The sequence below is a fragment of the Rutilus rutilus genome, assembly GCF_951802725.1.
Source record: "Rutilus rutilus genome assembly, chromosome: 21".
Classification (NCBI taxonomy): Eukaryota; Metazoa; Chordata; class Actinopteri; order Cypriniformes; family Leuciscidae; genus Rutilus; species Rutilus rutilus.
In genome coordinates, this window is record NC_140226.1 from 1,651,825 (window position 1) to 1,668,069 (window position 16,245).

General features: G+C 45.2%; 1 protein-coding gene across 4 annotated transcripts in view; it reads left to right on the top strand.

Annotated features, from left to right (window-relative positions):
- Positions 1–16,245, top strand: part of meis2a (Meis homeobox 2a) — a 71,975-nt gene that overhangs the window by 5,986 nt on the left and 49,744 nt on the right. For all 4 annotated transcript variants that reach the window (XM_084392909.1, XM_084392907.1, XM_084392910.1 and 1 more), the window contains exon 7: positions 3,561–3,675. In XM_084392909.1, the coding sequence (XP_084249035.1) occupies positions 3,561–3,675 (115 nt within the window). The remainder of the gene's footprint in view (positions 1–3,560; positions 3,676–16,245) is intronic.

Here is a 16,245-nt window from a genome sequence, read left to right on the forward strand (position 1 = left end):
ACAGAACCCTGAGCCTGAGTGACATGAAGAGACGGTTCTATAAAGTGAGTTTGTGTTGTGTGATGTTAAATGATATTGTGTTGTGTGATGATAAATGATATTTCCAGTATTAGACTGAGGTGTGTGATCTAGAACCGCATTAACATCGTCCACTCCCGTCAAAGGCTCTTCTCTCGCTCCTGTCAGAGAGATAATTGTGTGTGTGAACATCATTCTGAGATCTTCAGTGTGTGTTCAGAGCGCTTGTGTAATTACATGTTAAATGCAACAGAACGCACAGGAGGCTTCGTGAAAAGGTCGTGTGTGTGTGTGTGTGTGGAATCTTCACGCATTCGCAGCCGTTCCCGATCCGACATACATTTTTCTGGAAGTGCGTTGTATCTGGTGAAGTTTGATGGGCAGGGCAGGTGTGTGTGTGTGTGTGTGTGTGTGTGTGTGTGTGTGAGACGGGCTTCAGCACATCAGTCGCTCCTTTAGCTGTTGTGTCCGGCTTTTATATTAATTACATGATGCATTATTATCAGCGTGAGTGTGTGACCCGTGCGAGAGTGAACACACCCGCTATCTCACTCTTTATCTGCTCTATTGTGTGTGTGTGCCGGCGCGCTTTAACACAATTAGAGGAGCGCCTGCGTTTGACTCCTAATTATCCACATCTCTCTCTCTCTCTCTCTCTCTCTCTCTCTCTCTCTCTCTCTCTCTCTCTCTCTCTCTCTCTCTCTCTCTCTCTCTCTCTCTCAGCCGTTTGGGTCACACGATGTCTCTCACTCGCTTTCTTTACAGCTTGTTTGAACTTTAATGGACTCTTGGGAGCCCTGACAACTGTTTTGTTGTGATGTGAGGCCTGAGAGAGAGAGTGTGTGTGAGAGAGAGGGGGGGAGAGAAAGAGCGAGAGAGAGGGCGAGAGAGAGATAGAGAGTGTGTGTGTGTGTGTGAGAGAGAGAGAGAGAGAGAGAGAGTGTGTGTGTGAGAGAGAGAGTGTGTGAGAGAGAGAGAGAGAGAGAGAGTGAGAGAGAGTGTGTGTGTGAGAGAGAGAGCGAGAGAGTGAGAGAGAGTGTGTGTGTGAGAGAGAGAGAGAGAGAGAGTGTGTGTGAAAGAGAGAGAGAGATAGATAGATAGATAGATAGAGAGAGAGAGAGTGTGTGTATGAGAGAGGGGGGGAGTGGTAGAGAGAGAGAGAGAGAGAGTGTGTGAGAGAGAGAGAGACGGGGGGGGTGGTAGAGAGAGAGAGAGTGTGTGAGGGAGAGAGAGAGAGAGAGAGAGAGAGAGATAGAGAGAGTGTGTGTGAGGGAGAGAGAGAGAGAGAGAGACAGGGGGGAGGGGAGTGTGTGAGAGAGAGAGAGTGTGTGAGGGAGGGAGAGAGAGAGATAGAGAGAGGAGAGAGAGAGAGAGTGTGTGAGGGAGAGAGAGAGAGAGAGAGAGAGAGAGTCTGCATTATTCATAAGTGGGAAAGGGCTGTTGGTTTTTTGCTGGCGAGTGGCGTGAGGAAACTGGATATCAGCTGCAAACTCTGGGAAGATGCGGATGGCATGTGTGTGTGTGTGTGTGTGTGTGTGTGTGTGTGTGTGTGTGTGTGTGTGTGTGTGTGTGTGTGTGTGTGTGTGTGTGTGTGTGTGTGAAGCGTGTAGCAGTCGTGTTCCAGTGAAACTCTGTGTTTTAGGCCCGTCTTGCGGTGGGCGTCTCGACTGCAGGAAACAGAACCAGTTCATTTTCAACTGGAGCTCATTCTCAGCGTATGAACACACACACAATGTCTGTTGAATAGTTTGATGTGAAACACTGCGGACTGTTCCGGTGTTGTTCTCTGAATCAGTGTCAGCTTCACACACAGGCTGTTCCTGAACAACACCGCAGATAAAACAACATTCTTACACACTTGACTAACACAACACTGTGTAATTTATTTATCATAATGCATTTTATAATAAATCAAATTACACAGAGCTCTGTGTGTGTGTGTGTGTGTGTGTGTGTGTGTGTGTGTGTGTGTGTGTGTGTGTGTGTGTGTGTGTGTGCAACTGTGCATGTGTGTGTGTGAGTGCGTGCGTGAATGAGTGAGTGTGTGTGTGTGTGTGTGTGAATGTGTTGCGTGTGTGTGTTGCTGCACATACTCGATTACTCTCAGATTAAGTCTTGAGCTTTGACTCTAATGATCTTACAGTAAATGCTGTCTGTCTTCCTGCAGATATTTGCGTGTGTGTTTGTGTCTCTGGTGTGTGTGAGTTTAATGTGTTAGTTTGCATCACACACACGGTTCACGCTCTTGAGTGACATACACTGTAAAATTGTTACCTTAAAGAACTATTTCTATTTGATTTAAGCTAAAAAAATATATATATATATATAAATTAATGTATTTAATTTGATTAAGTGATGCTAAATATATTTTTTAAACTAGTTAATTTAGGTGTTACTCTTTTGTACAGTGTATATGCAGGTCACAGATTGAGCGTGTGTGTGTGTGTGTGTGTGTGTGTGTGTGTGTGTGTGTGTGTGTGTGTGTGTGTGTGTCTTTTTCTCGCTGGAGTGGCAGAGGAAATTCCTCCTCTTGCTCGTCTGTGTGTAACACTGATAAAACTCTTCCTGAACTGTACAAATCCTGTTTCCCTGCGGCCCGAGAAACATGACAAACCGCCCTCCGGTGTGTGTGTGTGTGTGTTTGTGTGTGTCTGTGTGTGTGTGTGTGTATGTCTATCTGTCTGTGTGTGTGTGTGTGTGTGTGTGTGTGTGTGTGTGTGTGTTTGGGTGTGTCTGTGTGTGTGTCTGTGTGTGAGTGTCTCTGTGTGTGTGTGTGTGTGTGTGTGTGTGTGTGTGTGTGTGTGTGTGTGTGTGTGTGTGTGTGTGTCTGTGTGTGTCTGTGTGTGTGTGTGTGTGTGTGTGTGTGTGTGTGTGTGTGTGTGTGTCTGTGTCTGTGTGTGTGTCTGTGTGTCTGTGTGTGAGTGTCTCTCTGTGTGTGTGTGTGTGTGTGTGTGTGTGTGTGTGTGTGTGTGTGTGTGTGTGTGTGGTGTGTGTGTGTGTGTGTGTGTGTGTGTGTGTGTGTGTGAGATTAGAGACTGTGTTTGTTGTTTGTGACTGTAAATGATGAACTGCTGCTCAAGACACAGAGATTCAGGTTGAGCTTGAAACTATATTATTGTCCAGCTCTAATCTGATTAATACGACTATAAGACATGAAGATATTATAAACATTAACATCATGGTTTTCTGTAAAGCTGCTTGGAAACTGTGTATGATGTGAAAAGCGCTATACAAATGAATGTGACTTGACTGGTATTTAGACATCTTTATCAACATTGATGGTTCCATGAAGAAACTTTAACATCAATGTAATCTTTCCATTGCACAAAAGCACAAAAACTGTTCACTGAAAGGTTCTTTGAGGAACCATAAATGCTTCTTCTTATGGCATCACTGTGAAAACTCTTCTGGAAGCTTTATCAGCTTTATTACGAGTGTATGATGGTGAAGGGCTTTTGATCTGTGTTTACTGCTCATTCACGAGTCCTTTCTCTCTCTCTCTCTCTCTCTCTCTCTCTCTCTCTCTCTCTCTCTCCCTCCAGAATCCCTCGTCCTGGAGAGATCACGACGACGCCACGTCCACACACTCGGCCGGCACACCGGGACCGTCCAGCGGAGGACACGCATCGCAGAGCGGAGACAACAGCAGCGAACAGGGTGAGGCTCACACATCAGGACACATATATACTGTATAAAAATATATTATATATAGTCTACTTATGATATACTAGACAACAGCCAGTGAACAGGGTGAGGCTCACACATCAGGACACATATATACTGTATAAAAAGTGTCAAAGTATAAAATATATACATATATATATATATATATATATATATATATATATATATATATATATATACTAATATATAATATAGGCCTAGAGACGGGACAGAGAGTGAGACAGAGAGTGAGACGAGACAGAGAGTGGGATGGGACAGAGAGTGAGATAGGACAGAGAGTGAGAGACGGGACAGAGAGTGAGACGGGATAGAGAGTGAGACAGAGAGTGAGACAGGACAGAGAGAGTGAGACAGAGAGTGAGACGGGACAGAGAGTGATAAATGGGACAGATGGGACAGAGTGAGACGGGATAGAGAGTGAGACAGGACAGAGAGAGTGAGACAGAGAGAGAGACAGGACAGAGAGTGAGACAGAGAGTGAGAGATGGGACAGAGAGTGAGACGGAATATAGAGTGAGACAGAGAGTGAGACAGGACAGAGAGTGAGACAGAGAGTGAGACGGGATATAGAGTGAGACAGAGAGTGAGACAGAGTGAGACGGGACAGAGAGTGAGATGGGACAGATGTGAGAGACGGGACAGAGAGTGAGACAGAACAGAGAGTGCGACGGGACAGAGAGTGAGAGAGTGAGTAAGTGAGACGGGACAGAGAGTGAGACGGGATAGAGAGTGAGACAGGACAGAGAGTGAGACAGGACAGAGAGTGAGACAGAGAGAGAGACAGGACAGAGAGAGTGAGACAGAGTGAGACAGGACAGAGAGAGTGAGACAGAGAGTGAGACAGGACAGAGAGAGTGAGACAGAGAGAGAGACAGGACAGAGAGAGTGAGAGAGTGAGACAGAGAGTGAGACAGGACAGAGAGAGTGAGACAGAGAGAGTGAGACAGAGAGAGAGACAGGACAGAGAGAGTGAGACAGAGAGTGGGACAGAGACAGGGTTTAGATTCACAGACAGGGTTTAGATTAAGCCAGGAGTAGGCCTTAGTTCAATTTTGACATTTAGACAGAGAGAGTGAGACGGGAAAGAGAGTGAGACGGGACAGAGATAGAGTGAGACGGGACAGAGAGTGAGACAGAGATTGAGATGGGACACAGAGTGAGATTGGACAGAGAGTGAGACAGAGAGTGAGAGGGGATAGAGAGTGAGACAGGACAGAGAGTGAGACAGAGTGAGACGGGACAGAGAGAGACAGGACAGAGAGTGAGACAGAGTGAGACGGGACCGAGAGAGACAGGACAGAGAGTGAGACGAGACAGAGAGTGAGACGGGACAAAGAGTGAGACAGATGGTGACGGATTGAGACAGGACAGAGAGAGTGAGACAGAGAGTGAGACGGGACAGAGAGAGTCTACTTAAATTAGGACATTTAAGTAGCTTTTATAAACATGCATTAGAAAAAAACATTGCTGGTGTGAATCTTGAGACAAAACAATGGCACTTGACTGATATATCAGTGCAAATTGCTTGCAGTTAAAAGAGCTCAAACATACATCTCATGTAGCCTGGCTAACGTCAGACCTAGTCTCATTGAGCCACATGTTCATTTTCTCGTATTTGAGGGGTGGTTTACGAATGCCCAGAGCCGTTTATTGGGTGCTACGAATGTCTATCAAATGCGCCTGTACGTAGCTCATAGCCAATCGTTGCAATTATACCAGATGACGTATGTAGAGCGACAGAAATTCGACTAGGAAGAAGACGATGGGTCAGAGATTTATGTGTACACGATGGCGTTCAGCGACTATTGCCGTTTGTTTAAGACAAACATGAGGGTAGAAGGTATGTATAGATATAGACAAACTGCTTCGTTGTGTGTCGCATAGACGTCATCATCGTCTTGCTGCTCCCTCCCCGTTCTGTGATTGGTCCCCTCTCTGAGGCAAAAATCTGGTCCATGGAATCCAGGCTGCCTAGCAGTGTGAATAAAATCGCGCTGCGCGCAAGGCAGCATGGGGGAACCCAGGCTACATCTCATGTACAATCATGTACAATCTCATACATTTTAGTCTGTAATAAATACTGAATAATGTAATAACATTTTTTTTTTATAATATAATGTATCATCTAGGGCGCCACTAGACCTTTTTTACTGGGACATGAGTAAAATATTTCTGATAAATCAGTGTACTGACCTGAGAATCAACTCCTCTGATAATATTTCAGCAATCATGTAATGTGTGTGTTCTATCAGCGGTTTAGATTGCTCTCTATCGTTTGTCATTGACAATGCAGCTATTTAGTGTGTTTGTAGCTTCTGAGCGACTGTATATAGACTATTTATATCCATTTATATCCAAAAAATTATTTAAAAAGTATCCAAATATGTGCCTGAGAACTGATGAAAGGCTAGAAACGTCATGCATTGAGCATCTGTTTATAATGAAGCAGAGGAGAGAGAGAAGAGAGTGTTATTGATCATTCTGAAGTTATAAGTACCAGTGAGCTGTTCTCCTCACTGCAGTTATTGACTCTCTCTCACACTGGATCCAGTAACGGCTGGTCGATACGGGCTCACACACTTACGGTACGGCACAGAACTGCCTTGAAGTGATCCGGTCAAGCTCCGGCCCAAACCAAACACAGGAGAGGAGAGAGAGAGACAGGACAGAGAGTGAGACAGGACAGAGAGACAGGACAGAGAGTGAGACAGGACAGAGAGAGAGACAGGACAGAGAGAGTGGGACGGGACAAAGAGAGAGACAGGACAGAGAGTGAGACAGGACAGAGAGTGAGATGGGAAAGAGAGAGTGAGACGGGACAGAGAGAGTAAGATGGGATAGAGAGTGAGTCAGAGAGTGAGACGGGACAAAGAGTGAAACGGGATAGAGAGAGTGAGACAGGGCAGAGAGTGAGACAGAGAGTGAGACAGGACAGAGAGAGAAAGACGGGACAGAGAGTGAGACATGACAGAGAGTGAGACGGGTCAGAGAGAGTGAGATAGAGAGTGAGACAGGACAGAGAATGAGACAGAGAGTGAGACGGAACAGAGAGTGAGACGGGACAGAGAGTAAGATGGGACAGAGAGTGAGACAGGACAGAGAGTGAAACGGAACAGAGAGTGAGACGGGACAGAGAGTGAGACGGGACAGAGAGTGAGACGGGACAAAGAGAGTAAAACGGAACAGAGAGTGAGACGGGACAGAGAGTGAGACGGGACAGAGAGTAAAACGGAACAGAGAGTGAGATGGGCCAGAGAGAGTGAGACATGACAGAGAGAGTGAGACGGGACAGATCGAGTGAGACATGACAGAGAGTGAGACGGGACAAAGAGAGTAAAACGGAACAGAGAGTGAGATGGGCCAGAGAAAGTGAGACATGACAGAGAGAGTGAGACGGGCCAGAGAGAGTGAGACAGGACAGAGAGTGAGACATGACAGAGAGTGAGACGGGACAAAGAGAGTGAGACGAGACAGAGAGTGAGACATGTCAGATTGAACTGAGACAGTACAGAATAATATATGAGAGAAAGTAAGACAGGACAGCAGCTATGGGGGGGCAGAGACATGGTTCTCTGGTGCAGTAATGCAGTTGTGAGTGAGAGACAGGACAGAGAGTGAGACAGGACACAGAGAGAGAGAGTGAGGTTCTCTGGTGCAGTAATGCAGTCGTCCTGCAGAGCGCAGTGACCTTTCACCCCAGCCGGCAGAACAGACGCCTCATTTCTCACATTCTTGCAATTATGTTCACGCTTGAAGCGTTTGTTCACTCTCAACACCCGCAAGACAGGACAAGCGTGAGTTCCTAAAAGAAAGTTTTTAGGCTGGAAAATCTGTGTGAGAGAGAGAGAGAGAGAGAGAGAGAGAGAGAGAGACACACAGTAACATTTAAAACAAATTTATTGTGAAATGTTTTATTGTGATGCATCAGTCTGATCTGTGCATCAGTCTTTTAGTAACAAAAACAACCAATATTTAAATATTCAAACTCTCAGACGAGTCATTACAGCACAGGGTTATTGGTAACCTAAACTAAGACTGGAACTATAAAAAAAACACATAACTTCAAAATAAACATTAACTGAAATAATATAAAATATAAAAAAATTTGTTTAAATGCTGTAACTAAGACTAAAATTACTAAAACTATATAGAAGTGTAAAAACTAATCACATGACAAAGGCACAACAAACTTACTAAAACTAACTCAAATGAAAATATATAAAGATTAAATTAAGTCTACTAATAGTATATCAATAATACGTATATGACACTGATATATGTGTTAGACAACACTATAAATACTATATCTCGTATCACCGTTACACATGTCTAATCACTCAGCTCTATGGTAATGCATTATAGACATAACAGTGTGGTTTTCTGTAAAGCTGCTCTGAAGTTATGTGTATTGTGAAAGTAAATTGGACTTGACTTAGTATCAGTTCAGTCTGTGTGAAATCACTGCTAACAGTCGACAGCAGCGTGTCTGTCCAGTGTTAATGAGTTAATGAAGCTGTCAGTCCATCATATATCTTTACATACATGAGTGTGTTCAGTGTCATCTGGTCAAACACAGTCTTTCTGTTCAACATCAGTTCAGCGGGCTGAAGCTGCCCTTTTACACAGCACTATTTCTTTTTTTTGGGTGGGGGGAAACAAAATATCAGTTGTGGCCCTCAGGCACTGAGACCTTCCACACACACACACACACACACACACACATACGCGTTGAGTTGTTGTGGCAGGTCTGGACCGACTGTGATATCAGACTTTATTCTCTTCTCTAAAGTTAAAGTTTTTGCCAGAAAGACACGGAAAGACAAAAATGTAAAATATCAGGCACACACAGACAGAACTACACTAGGACCCTCACTGTGTTTCTTGCACATATTTGTGTGTGTTTATGTAATTGTGTTTAATGAGGTTTGCTGGCTCTCTAGATGAGCTCTTTCTAAACTCAGTACTGACCCACAACTAGACAGACTGTGCATATCTCATGCATTTAACTGAGGTAGATCTGTGATTATTTGCAATAGAAATATTGATCAAATCTTTAATAGTTTCTGTGCTATATTCGCATGATATTGCTCATATAAATATCCAAGTATATGATACAGCTTTCATTCATCAGGTCAATTATATATTAATGGAGGGAAAAATCAGTTTAAAAGAGGAAAGTGAGATCTTTGTCATAGTATAGTTAAAGTTACCACATTCATTGCATGTGCTGCACTTTATTTGTACCATTTATGCTTTGAAAATTCTTTTTAGAATTTGAAAGATAATAAAGATATTGTTTGATAAGTGAGAATGAAAGCCAAAAAAAAAGTAGTGCTTGAAAATCCTTTAATTTTATCTGTACGAACCCTGCATCTGTATCATCTCTGAGCAGCACTGGTCTGGTGACCATGAAGAGCAGCAAACCTCAGTGAGACGAATGAACTCAAGGGAATACCTTACATGCCTGCTCCATTCTAGCGGCTTGATTTGCACTGCGCTGGCCCTTTAACCGCTGCTGCGCTGAGTGTTTTTTGGGCTCTTGTTTTAGCACGCTGTGCCTGAGGGGGTCAGCCAAGAAGTCACCCTTAAGAGGTGATAATCCCATCACACTAGTTTTCCCCGGATGGCATGAGCGGTTCTGCTCTCAGGAGAGTCTGAGCCTTGTTTCTGTGCTGGTTAGGGGTTACTGAGGCCAGCGCTGTCGAAAGCAGGGCTTCTCAACCCGTGGGTCGTGACCCAAAAGTGAGTCTCAGGTCTGTTTCTGATGGGACAGCAGGAACAAAACAACGATAGACGAATATTAGAATACCACATTTTTGTTAATTCTCATTGTGGAGAAGCACTCCTGCGGGAATATTTTGGGTCTATTGAAGGTGTGCTTATTTCGACGTTAACCTGGTCTCCTGCAGTATCCGTCCCCGTTCGTCAGACGGGCCTGTACTGCCTAATCCCTCCCTCCTCCTCCCTCCAAACACCCAGAATGCTCGGGAAGGGCTAGCGTTTGGCGGTGTGGTCTCTCACAGCGCCGATGCCCTACAGGTATCTCTCGAATGAGTGGGCAGATGAGAAAGAGATGCTGCCTTCCCAAGCACCGCTAACGTATTTATGCAAATCTTTTTGGGCATTATTGCAGATAAGCTCATTTTATAGTCTGATTTCCGCTCCCTCGTGTGGCATAATGAGTCGTCAAGCATGGGGGAGCGTGTCGGGGATGAGCACCAGTCCATCGGTCCGTCTGTCCATGTGCCGAGCGCACCATCCTGACGTTCAGTTTGAGGAGATTGGGATGGAGGGGTTTGAGACGGCGGTTAGTGCTATTAGCTCTTGTTATTGGAGGCAGCCGTCTAATAATTTCTAATTACCCTAAGGAGGTATTAGGAGTGTTAGTCAGCAAGGATAATTTCTTATTTGCACGCCTGGAGCGGTGAGCTCTCTAGAAGAACGGAGGCTAATGTGCAACAAAACAAATCAACGTGCCACGCAGGGCTGCGGGCTTCAGGGAGGAGGCCGAGATAACGCTCATTATGCATCATGATAATTCATTTAGAATGTTATCAATTTCAGAATGGAGGCTTGTACTCACGCACACATAAGCCATTAAAAAAGCATGAGGAAAAGAGGCTGCTGTTCAAACTCTGCCTCCTGGTCTGTTCAGGTAGCTCCAATTACACACTTCCCATGTTTAAAGGCTGTTGAATGTTAAATGCTGCCTCTTCTCTTCATTTCCTCTGATCTTGAAATGTATTTCTTTGCGAAACACGAAATAAAATGTAAGACAGGACTAAGAATTGAGTGGGTGTTTCATACCAGAGTTTGCAGCCAATTGTTGAGGACTGTAACTGACCTAGGTGATCATTTCAGAGGCACGTTTTGGTGAAAGAGGATGACGACAGATAGGCTTTTTCTTTGTGCACTGATGAATTGTTCACAACAATACCAGGAGCACGCATTAAGGTACTGGAGCTAATTTGACTTTCTCGCTCCTGAGACGCATGCTCCCATGGGGTTTGTTCTCGGTTCCATTTGGTTTTAATTGTGGCAGCACAGCAATACTCATCCTTATCCTCATGAAGTTATTCCTACCCGCTGTTTCCTTCTTTTTCTTCTTGAAAGCATCTTTCCCCGTCCCCTCAGCCTAGAATGACTTAATCTCTTGAAACAATTGGAGGAAGTTTAAGGAGAGACCGTTTAGATGTCTGAAATGAAATACCAAACAATGGCATCTCGCGATAGCAACCGATTTTCCGCATTCGACATCCTCCAGTGGAAAAGCTTTAGTAGTCATGAGGGAAAACGCAAGAGTAGACAAAGCACAAAACCAAACAAGACAAAAAAACATGTTGTGTTTAGCGGTGTTGCGGGGTCAGGCCTGCATTGTGTGTTTCTCGCTGGGCCGTGGTCCTCAGACAACAGACTGTCTGCGGGAGACATCTGCGAATCCGACCTGCCGACCCTCAGAAGCGCTCTGAAGTGAGGGAATGCTGCCTTTAGCCCTCACACGGCCCGCAGGACAAACTCCAGCGCTATTAAGAAACAGAGAGAGAGACAGAACAAGAGGGAGACAGGCAGAGCCGGCCGAAGCGCGTCAGATCGGTTTTGTTTCTTCCTCAAAGGCCTTGCGGTCTGCGTTCCTCCTCAGATGCCCATGAGATCGTTTTCCTTCTTTATGAGTAAAGAGCATCTCGGTGCTGGAGAGGTTACGCTGGCCTGATGAGGAGCCACTGTTCACAGCACCTGCTGTTGGGTGGGCCGGCGTCCAAGCGCATCGTTGTGCGCTAAATGAGACACGTTCCCCCCGCTTTCCGGAGGCTAGAGCGACCTTTGGCTGGAGATCTTTGCCGTCTTGTCTCGGTTCGTCTCGTTCTCCGTCGGGCCACTTACGCCTCGCTGGGGTCGCTGGGTCAAAGCGCAGTCCGCTTCCACTGAATTCGCCTCTTTCCTCGATGCGTGCAACACGTGCATTACAGTGAAGAGAGAAGCTGTTGTTTCTCTCCCTTTCTCGCTGCCTTTGATTTTCCTGATGGTTGAAGTCGTTGCCTCCGCTCAGGAGCTTTAGGGGAACGGCTGCATCTGCTGTTGAGGTTTTACAGGAAGAGAAAATTGAAAAATCAATAAAAAGCCAAAAAAGAGTGAGACAGAAAAAAATACACAGAGGGCGAAAAGCAAAGCAGATAACAGCTTTGAAGAAGCAGACAGACACAAGGCTGCTCTTAGATTTGAGACGTGTTTTTGGACTAATTCAGGGGCAAAGGACGATGAATTTATTTTAAAAATGTAGTATAGACGCCACATTCGTACTCCACACCTGCGTCAGGCGGCCATTTTCCAAAATGTCTTTGTTTTATGAAGACCAATAGAGCACTCAAGCAATGTGAGACAACGACGTATAGAAACTCCACGGACGCCAGAGTGGCTGTAATCCGAACCTTCTGCTGGGAAACATTAGTTAGGAATGAGCATCTTCCTATATGGTTTCAATGCAGAGCTGTTGAGTCCACTGAATGACAATAAACTAGGTGAATTCAGCCACTTTTTGCCGTCGAGAAGAATTTCACCTGAATTTACCCTATTCAAATGGAATAGGTTTCTGAGTTTCCCTAAAACACAAGAGACACTCAATAGAAACTCATCACCGACTGATTTACATAACTCTCTCCCTCTCTCCGTTAATGCAGTTCTGCTCATTATTTTTACATTTGTGGAAGAGTGCTTGAACACAGGGAATGTCTGTGGGAAGGACAGCGGGCCGCGGTTATTGACTTGTAAAGGAGCGGGTAGAAGTGTCTGGATAAGACGCAAGCTTCTCCCGCTCTTGTAAAGCAGTATCTGATTTCTCTGCTAGTTGGGTCCCCAGAGGGGCCGCTGGGCTGATGGGAGCTCACAGCTGCTGCAGAGAAGAACAAGTGAACACGTGAACTCTGGAGGTGTTCCCTACATGGTGAACTACGTTCAGAGGATGCTCGTGCTGATCCATTTGCTGATTCCACCGCATCTGAATATGGGCAGGTTTTCAATCACAATCCAGTCACTTGGATGTATTAGTGGTGATTGAGGAGAGATCCCCTGATATGATTGTAAAGCGCTTTGGGTGTACAGTCGTGCATTTAAAAGCGCTATATAAATGCCTCATTCATTCATTCATTGAGTTTCCACGTGTATCAATAGATGGCAATGCCCAGCCCTGGACAGCGCTACAGCGCCAACAGAACGCTGACTAATTTATGAGTGCAAACTGCACGTGTGCATGCGAGAGAGAGAATCAGAGGAAGTTTTCATTGACTCTGCAATGAGGTAGCCGAGGCCCATGGGGGGGGCTCTTCACAGTTTGAACTTCATCAGGGGTTGCGCTTAATCAATACACTATCGGAAAAAGAATTAATTACCAAAGCAGAATAAAACAGCTGCATTTTAAACGGAGGCTTCATCAATGGTTTAATCTCCTGCTTTCAGCTCAGGTGCCCTGAGGAATCGCTCTGACCGCGTGTAATGAGGAACTCAGGGACTTTATGCCCCGCACAACCCTTTCTCTCTCTCTCTCTCTCACACACACACACACACAGACACACATCGGCCTTCCTAAACTGTATCTTCATCTGTGCAGATCCCCTCCACTCCGCCACATTCCCTTCCCACCAAATTCCAGTCTTCCCAGGGACGAGGAAGGGTATTAATGTGGAAATCTCTGCTGTAGGGCCGCTGGAAAGAGGCACACATTCCTAAAGTGAAAGGGACTGAACTGTCGCCCGTCCACGGCCCGCCCCGTCACCCACACCCCCGCCCCACTCTTGAGCACTCCTCCAAACTGCATTTCAAGTAGGGTTGAGAAGGGGCTATGGGTGATGAATTGGGTTTTTAGTGAGCTCATTAGGAAGCCAAACAGAGTCAGAACGCAGCGGAACTGAGTGGGGCCGCGGCGCAGCAATCAGTTCTGCTTGCTTTGTTCTGTGCCTCCAGGACATTTGTGAGAGAAAGTTCAGGGCAGACGGCTGATGAGAGAGGCCTGCCGAACAGAGCCCCTGATCTGATGGTTGACTTGTTGGTGTAGAAGCTTTAATTCGTCGGCTTCTTCGTGTCTCGTGTCCGCGGTGTGCCCTCGTAAGCCCGGCGTCTGATGCCCGGCTCTGGTAGGATAACGTGTGTAATAACTCCAAGGTGTCTGTCGAGTCTGTGTTTGTCTGAAGGGCAATTGAGGGTGGAGAATCTCCATAAATACAGGTTTCGTGTGCAGATGTGTAGAATCGGAGAATCTGTGCCTTCAGAGCAGGACTTTGATGAGCAGGCCAGAGCGCGTTAAGGGTTAGCGGCCCTTTAGTTAATAACTAATGATCTTTGCAATGGAAGTGAATCAATCAAAACTAACTTTAGCTGGACAATAACTTTATTCTAGAGCTGCTGTAAAGCCCAAACAATCTCTCTTACTGTAATCTCCTATTATCACTGTAAAGCCGCTTTGAAACAATCTATATTGTTAAAAGCGCTGTATAAATGAAGGTGACTTGACTTGACTTGACTTGATTCCCTCTCTGGAGATTAAGTCTATTCCAGCACAGCTTTGTCTTTCTCTCTGCTCGTGTTCACGGGCCATAGAAATCCTGTTTTGGTGAAAATTGATGTAATTTGCTGTAGTAATTATCTTAGTAATTAACTCTCTAATGACTGCGGTGTGAAAGTGCTGTGGCTCTCATGTGCGCAGTCATTATTTGCTCTCCATTGTAATACAAGCTTCAAAGTGTGATGATACTGACTGGAGAGAGGGAGAATAGACTTGGATGCACCTCAATAACCTCTGGGGCCAATTATTGTAATTTGATTTGGACGACAAGCTGCAGGAAGAGCGTGGGGTCGGTGGGCCGTGCCGCGTGTGTTTAGGGGTGTGTGAAATCTCTAGACTTTCAGTCCCTTCACAACAAACCTGCTTTTTTTTCCTCATTGTTTCTGGACTGCAGATGCTCCCTCACACACTCGCCAATATCAGTCCTGCTCGCAGCGGCAGTAAACGCACCGGTCTTTCCGCCCTGCATCCGTACATGTTTTTGCATTAGTGTCGAATCAGTTGTCCTTACAGCACAGGTTCGCGTGCGGCTTCCTTTAAACCGTCTCTCGGGATGTTGTTTCCCTGTGATTGTCTTTCACACGGGCCAGAAGCTCAGAGTTGCAGGAAACACTTAATGTCTCATAAACTCATCAGAGTGATTAGCAGACTAATGAAGAGACGAGACGAGGGGCGGCGGGAACGCGGCGCTACGATCAGGCGCGGCCCCTCCAAGGCCCTGTTTATGATGTAATGAGATAATTGCCGTTACAGGTAGCAGGTTAATTACACGTGTAATTACTCAAGCGCTTCATACTGGCTCTTCTGAAACACTATTGGCATGTGATTATCAACCTTTTATTTCAGATCCTTTTATTTTCTCCTGTCGTTTCACGAGGTCGGTTTGTTCATGCTAAAAGTTTTTCAATAAAAAAAAATTCCTAGATGCCTCTCGTTCCTCATTTTAATATTCGGTAACATTTTATTTTGATGGTCCCTTTTGAACATTCTGTTGATTATAAGTAACTTTGCAACTGCATGTCAACTAACTGTCATTAGAGTATTAGTAGAGTATTAGTAGAGTATCAGTAGAGTATTAGTAGAGTATTAGTAGACTCTCTGCTTAATATCTGCTAACTCTTTATTGTGATGCTCCTCAAACAGACATTCTACTGATTATAAGTATAGTTGCAACTACATGTCAACTTATTCAAACCCTACCGGTCTACTAATACTCTACTAATACTCTACTAATACTCTACTAATACTCTACTAATACTCTAATGAGAGCTAGTAGACATGTAGGTGCAATGTTACTTATAGTCAACAGAATGTGTTAAAGGGACCATCAAAATAAAGTAAAACCTAATTTTCTCAGCACAGGATTTGGAAATCTGCGGCACTCCTGGGATGACACCGACATGATTGTGTGTGTGTGTGTGTGTGTGTGTGTGTGTGTTATTAAGCTGCTTCCTCATACAGACGTCTAATTAAAGCGGTTTATTCCACTTCATTTACAAGCAAAAGAGAAGCTTTAGTTCTTCAGTGCAAACAACCGCACATTACATGAGCAGGAAAACAACACGGCGAGAACGACTGTGAGGGCGCAGCTGTCCGGGAAGAGAGTGTTTGTGCAGATGTGTGTGTGTGTGTAGGTTATTCAGCACTAAATGAACTGCTGCTTGTGTATGATGTGTTGTTTTTAGTCTATTATACTAGTCTATTAGTTCTGCTTCTAGTCTGCTGCTAGTCTCAAACAATTCTGCAAACGCGAGTGGAGTCATTAACACAAGTAAACACTGACCCACTGACTACTTTTCTGGATGAGAGGACTAGTGAAAGCGAGTAGTGGCATTAGGCGCAGGGTTCAGGGCTGACGCTCTCCGCGCTGACCTCTGTGTTTGTGGGTGAGCGCAGCGGTGTGGATCACTGCTCTCCAACACGAGCTCTGAGAGGAGCAGGAACGTCGGCTCAGTAATTAGAGTCTTAAAGCTCAGACTCTGACGGCACTG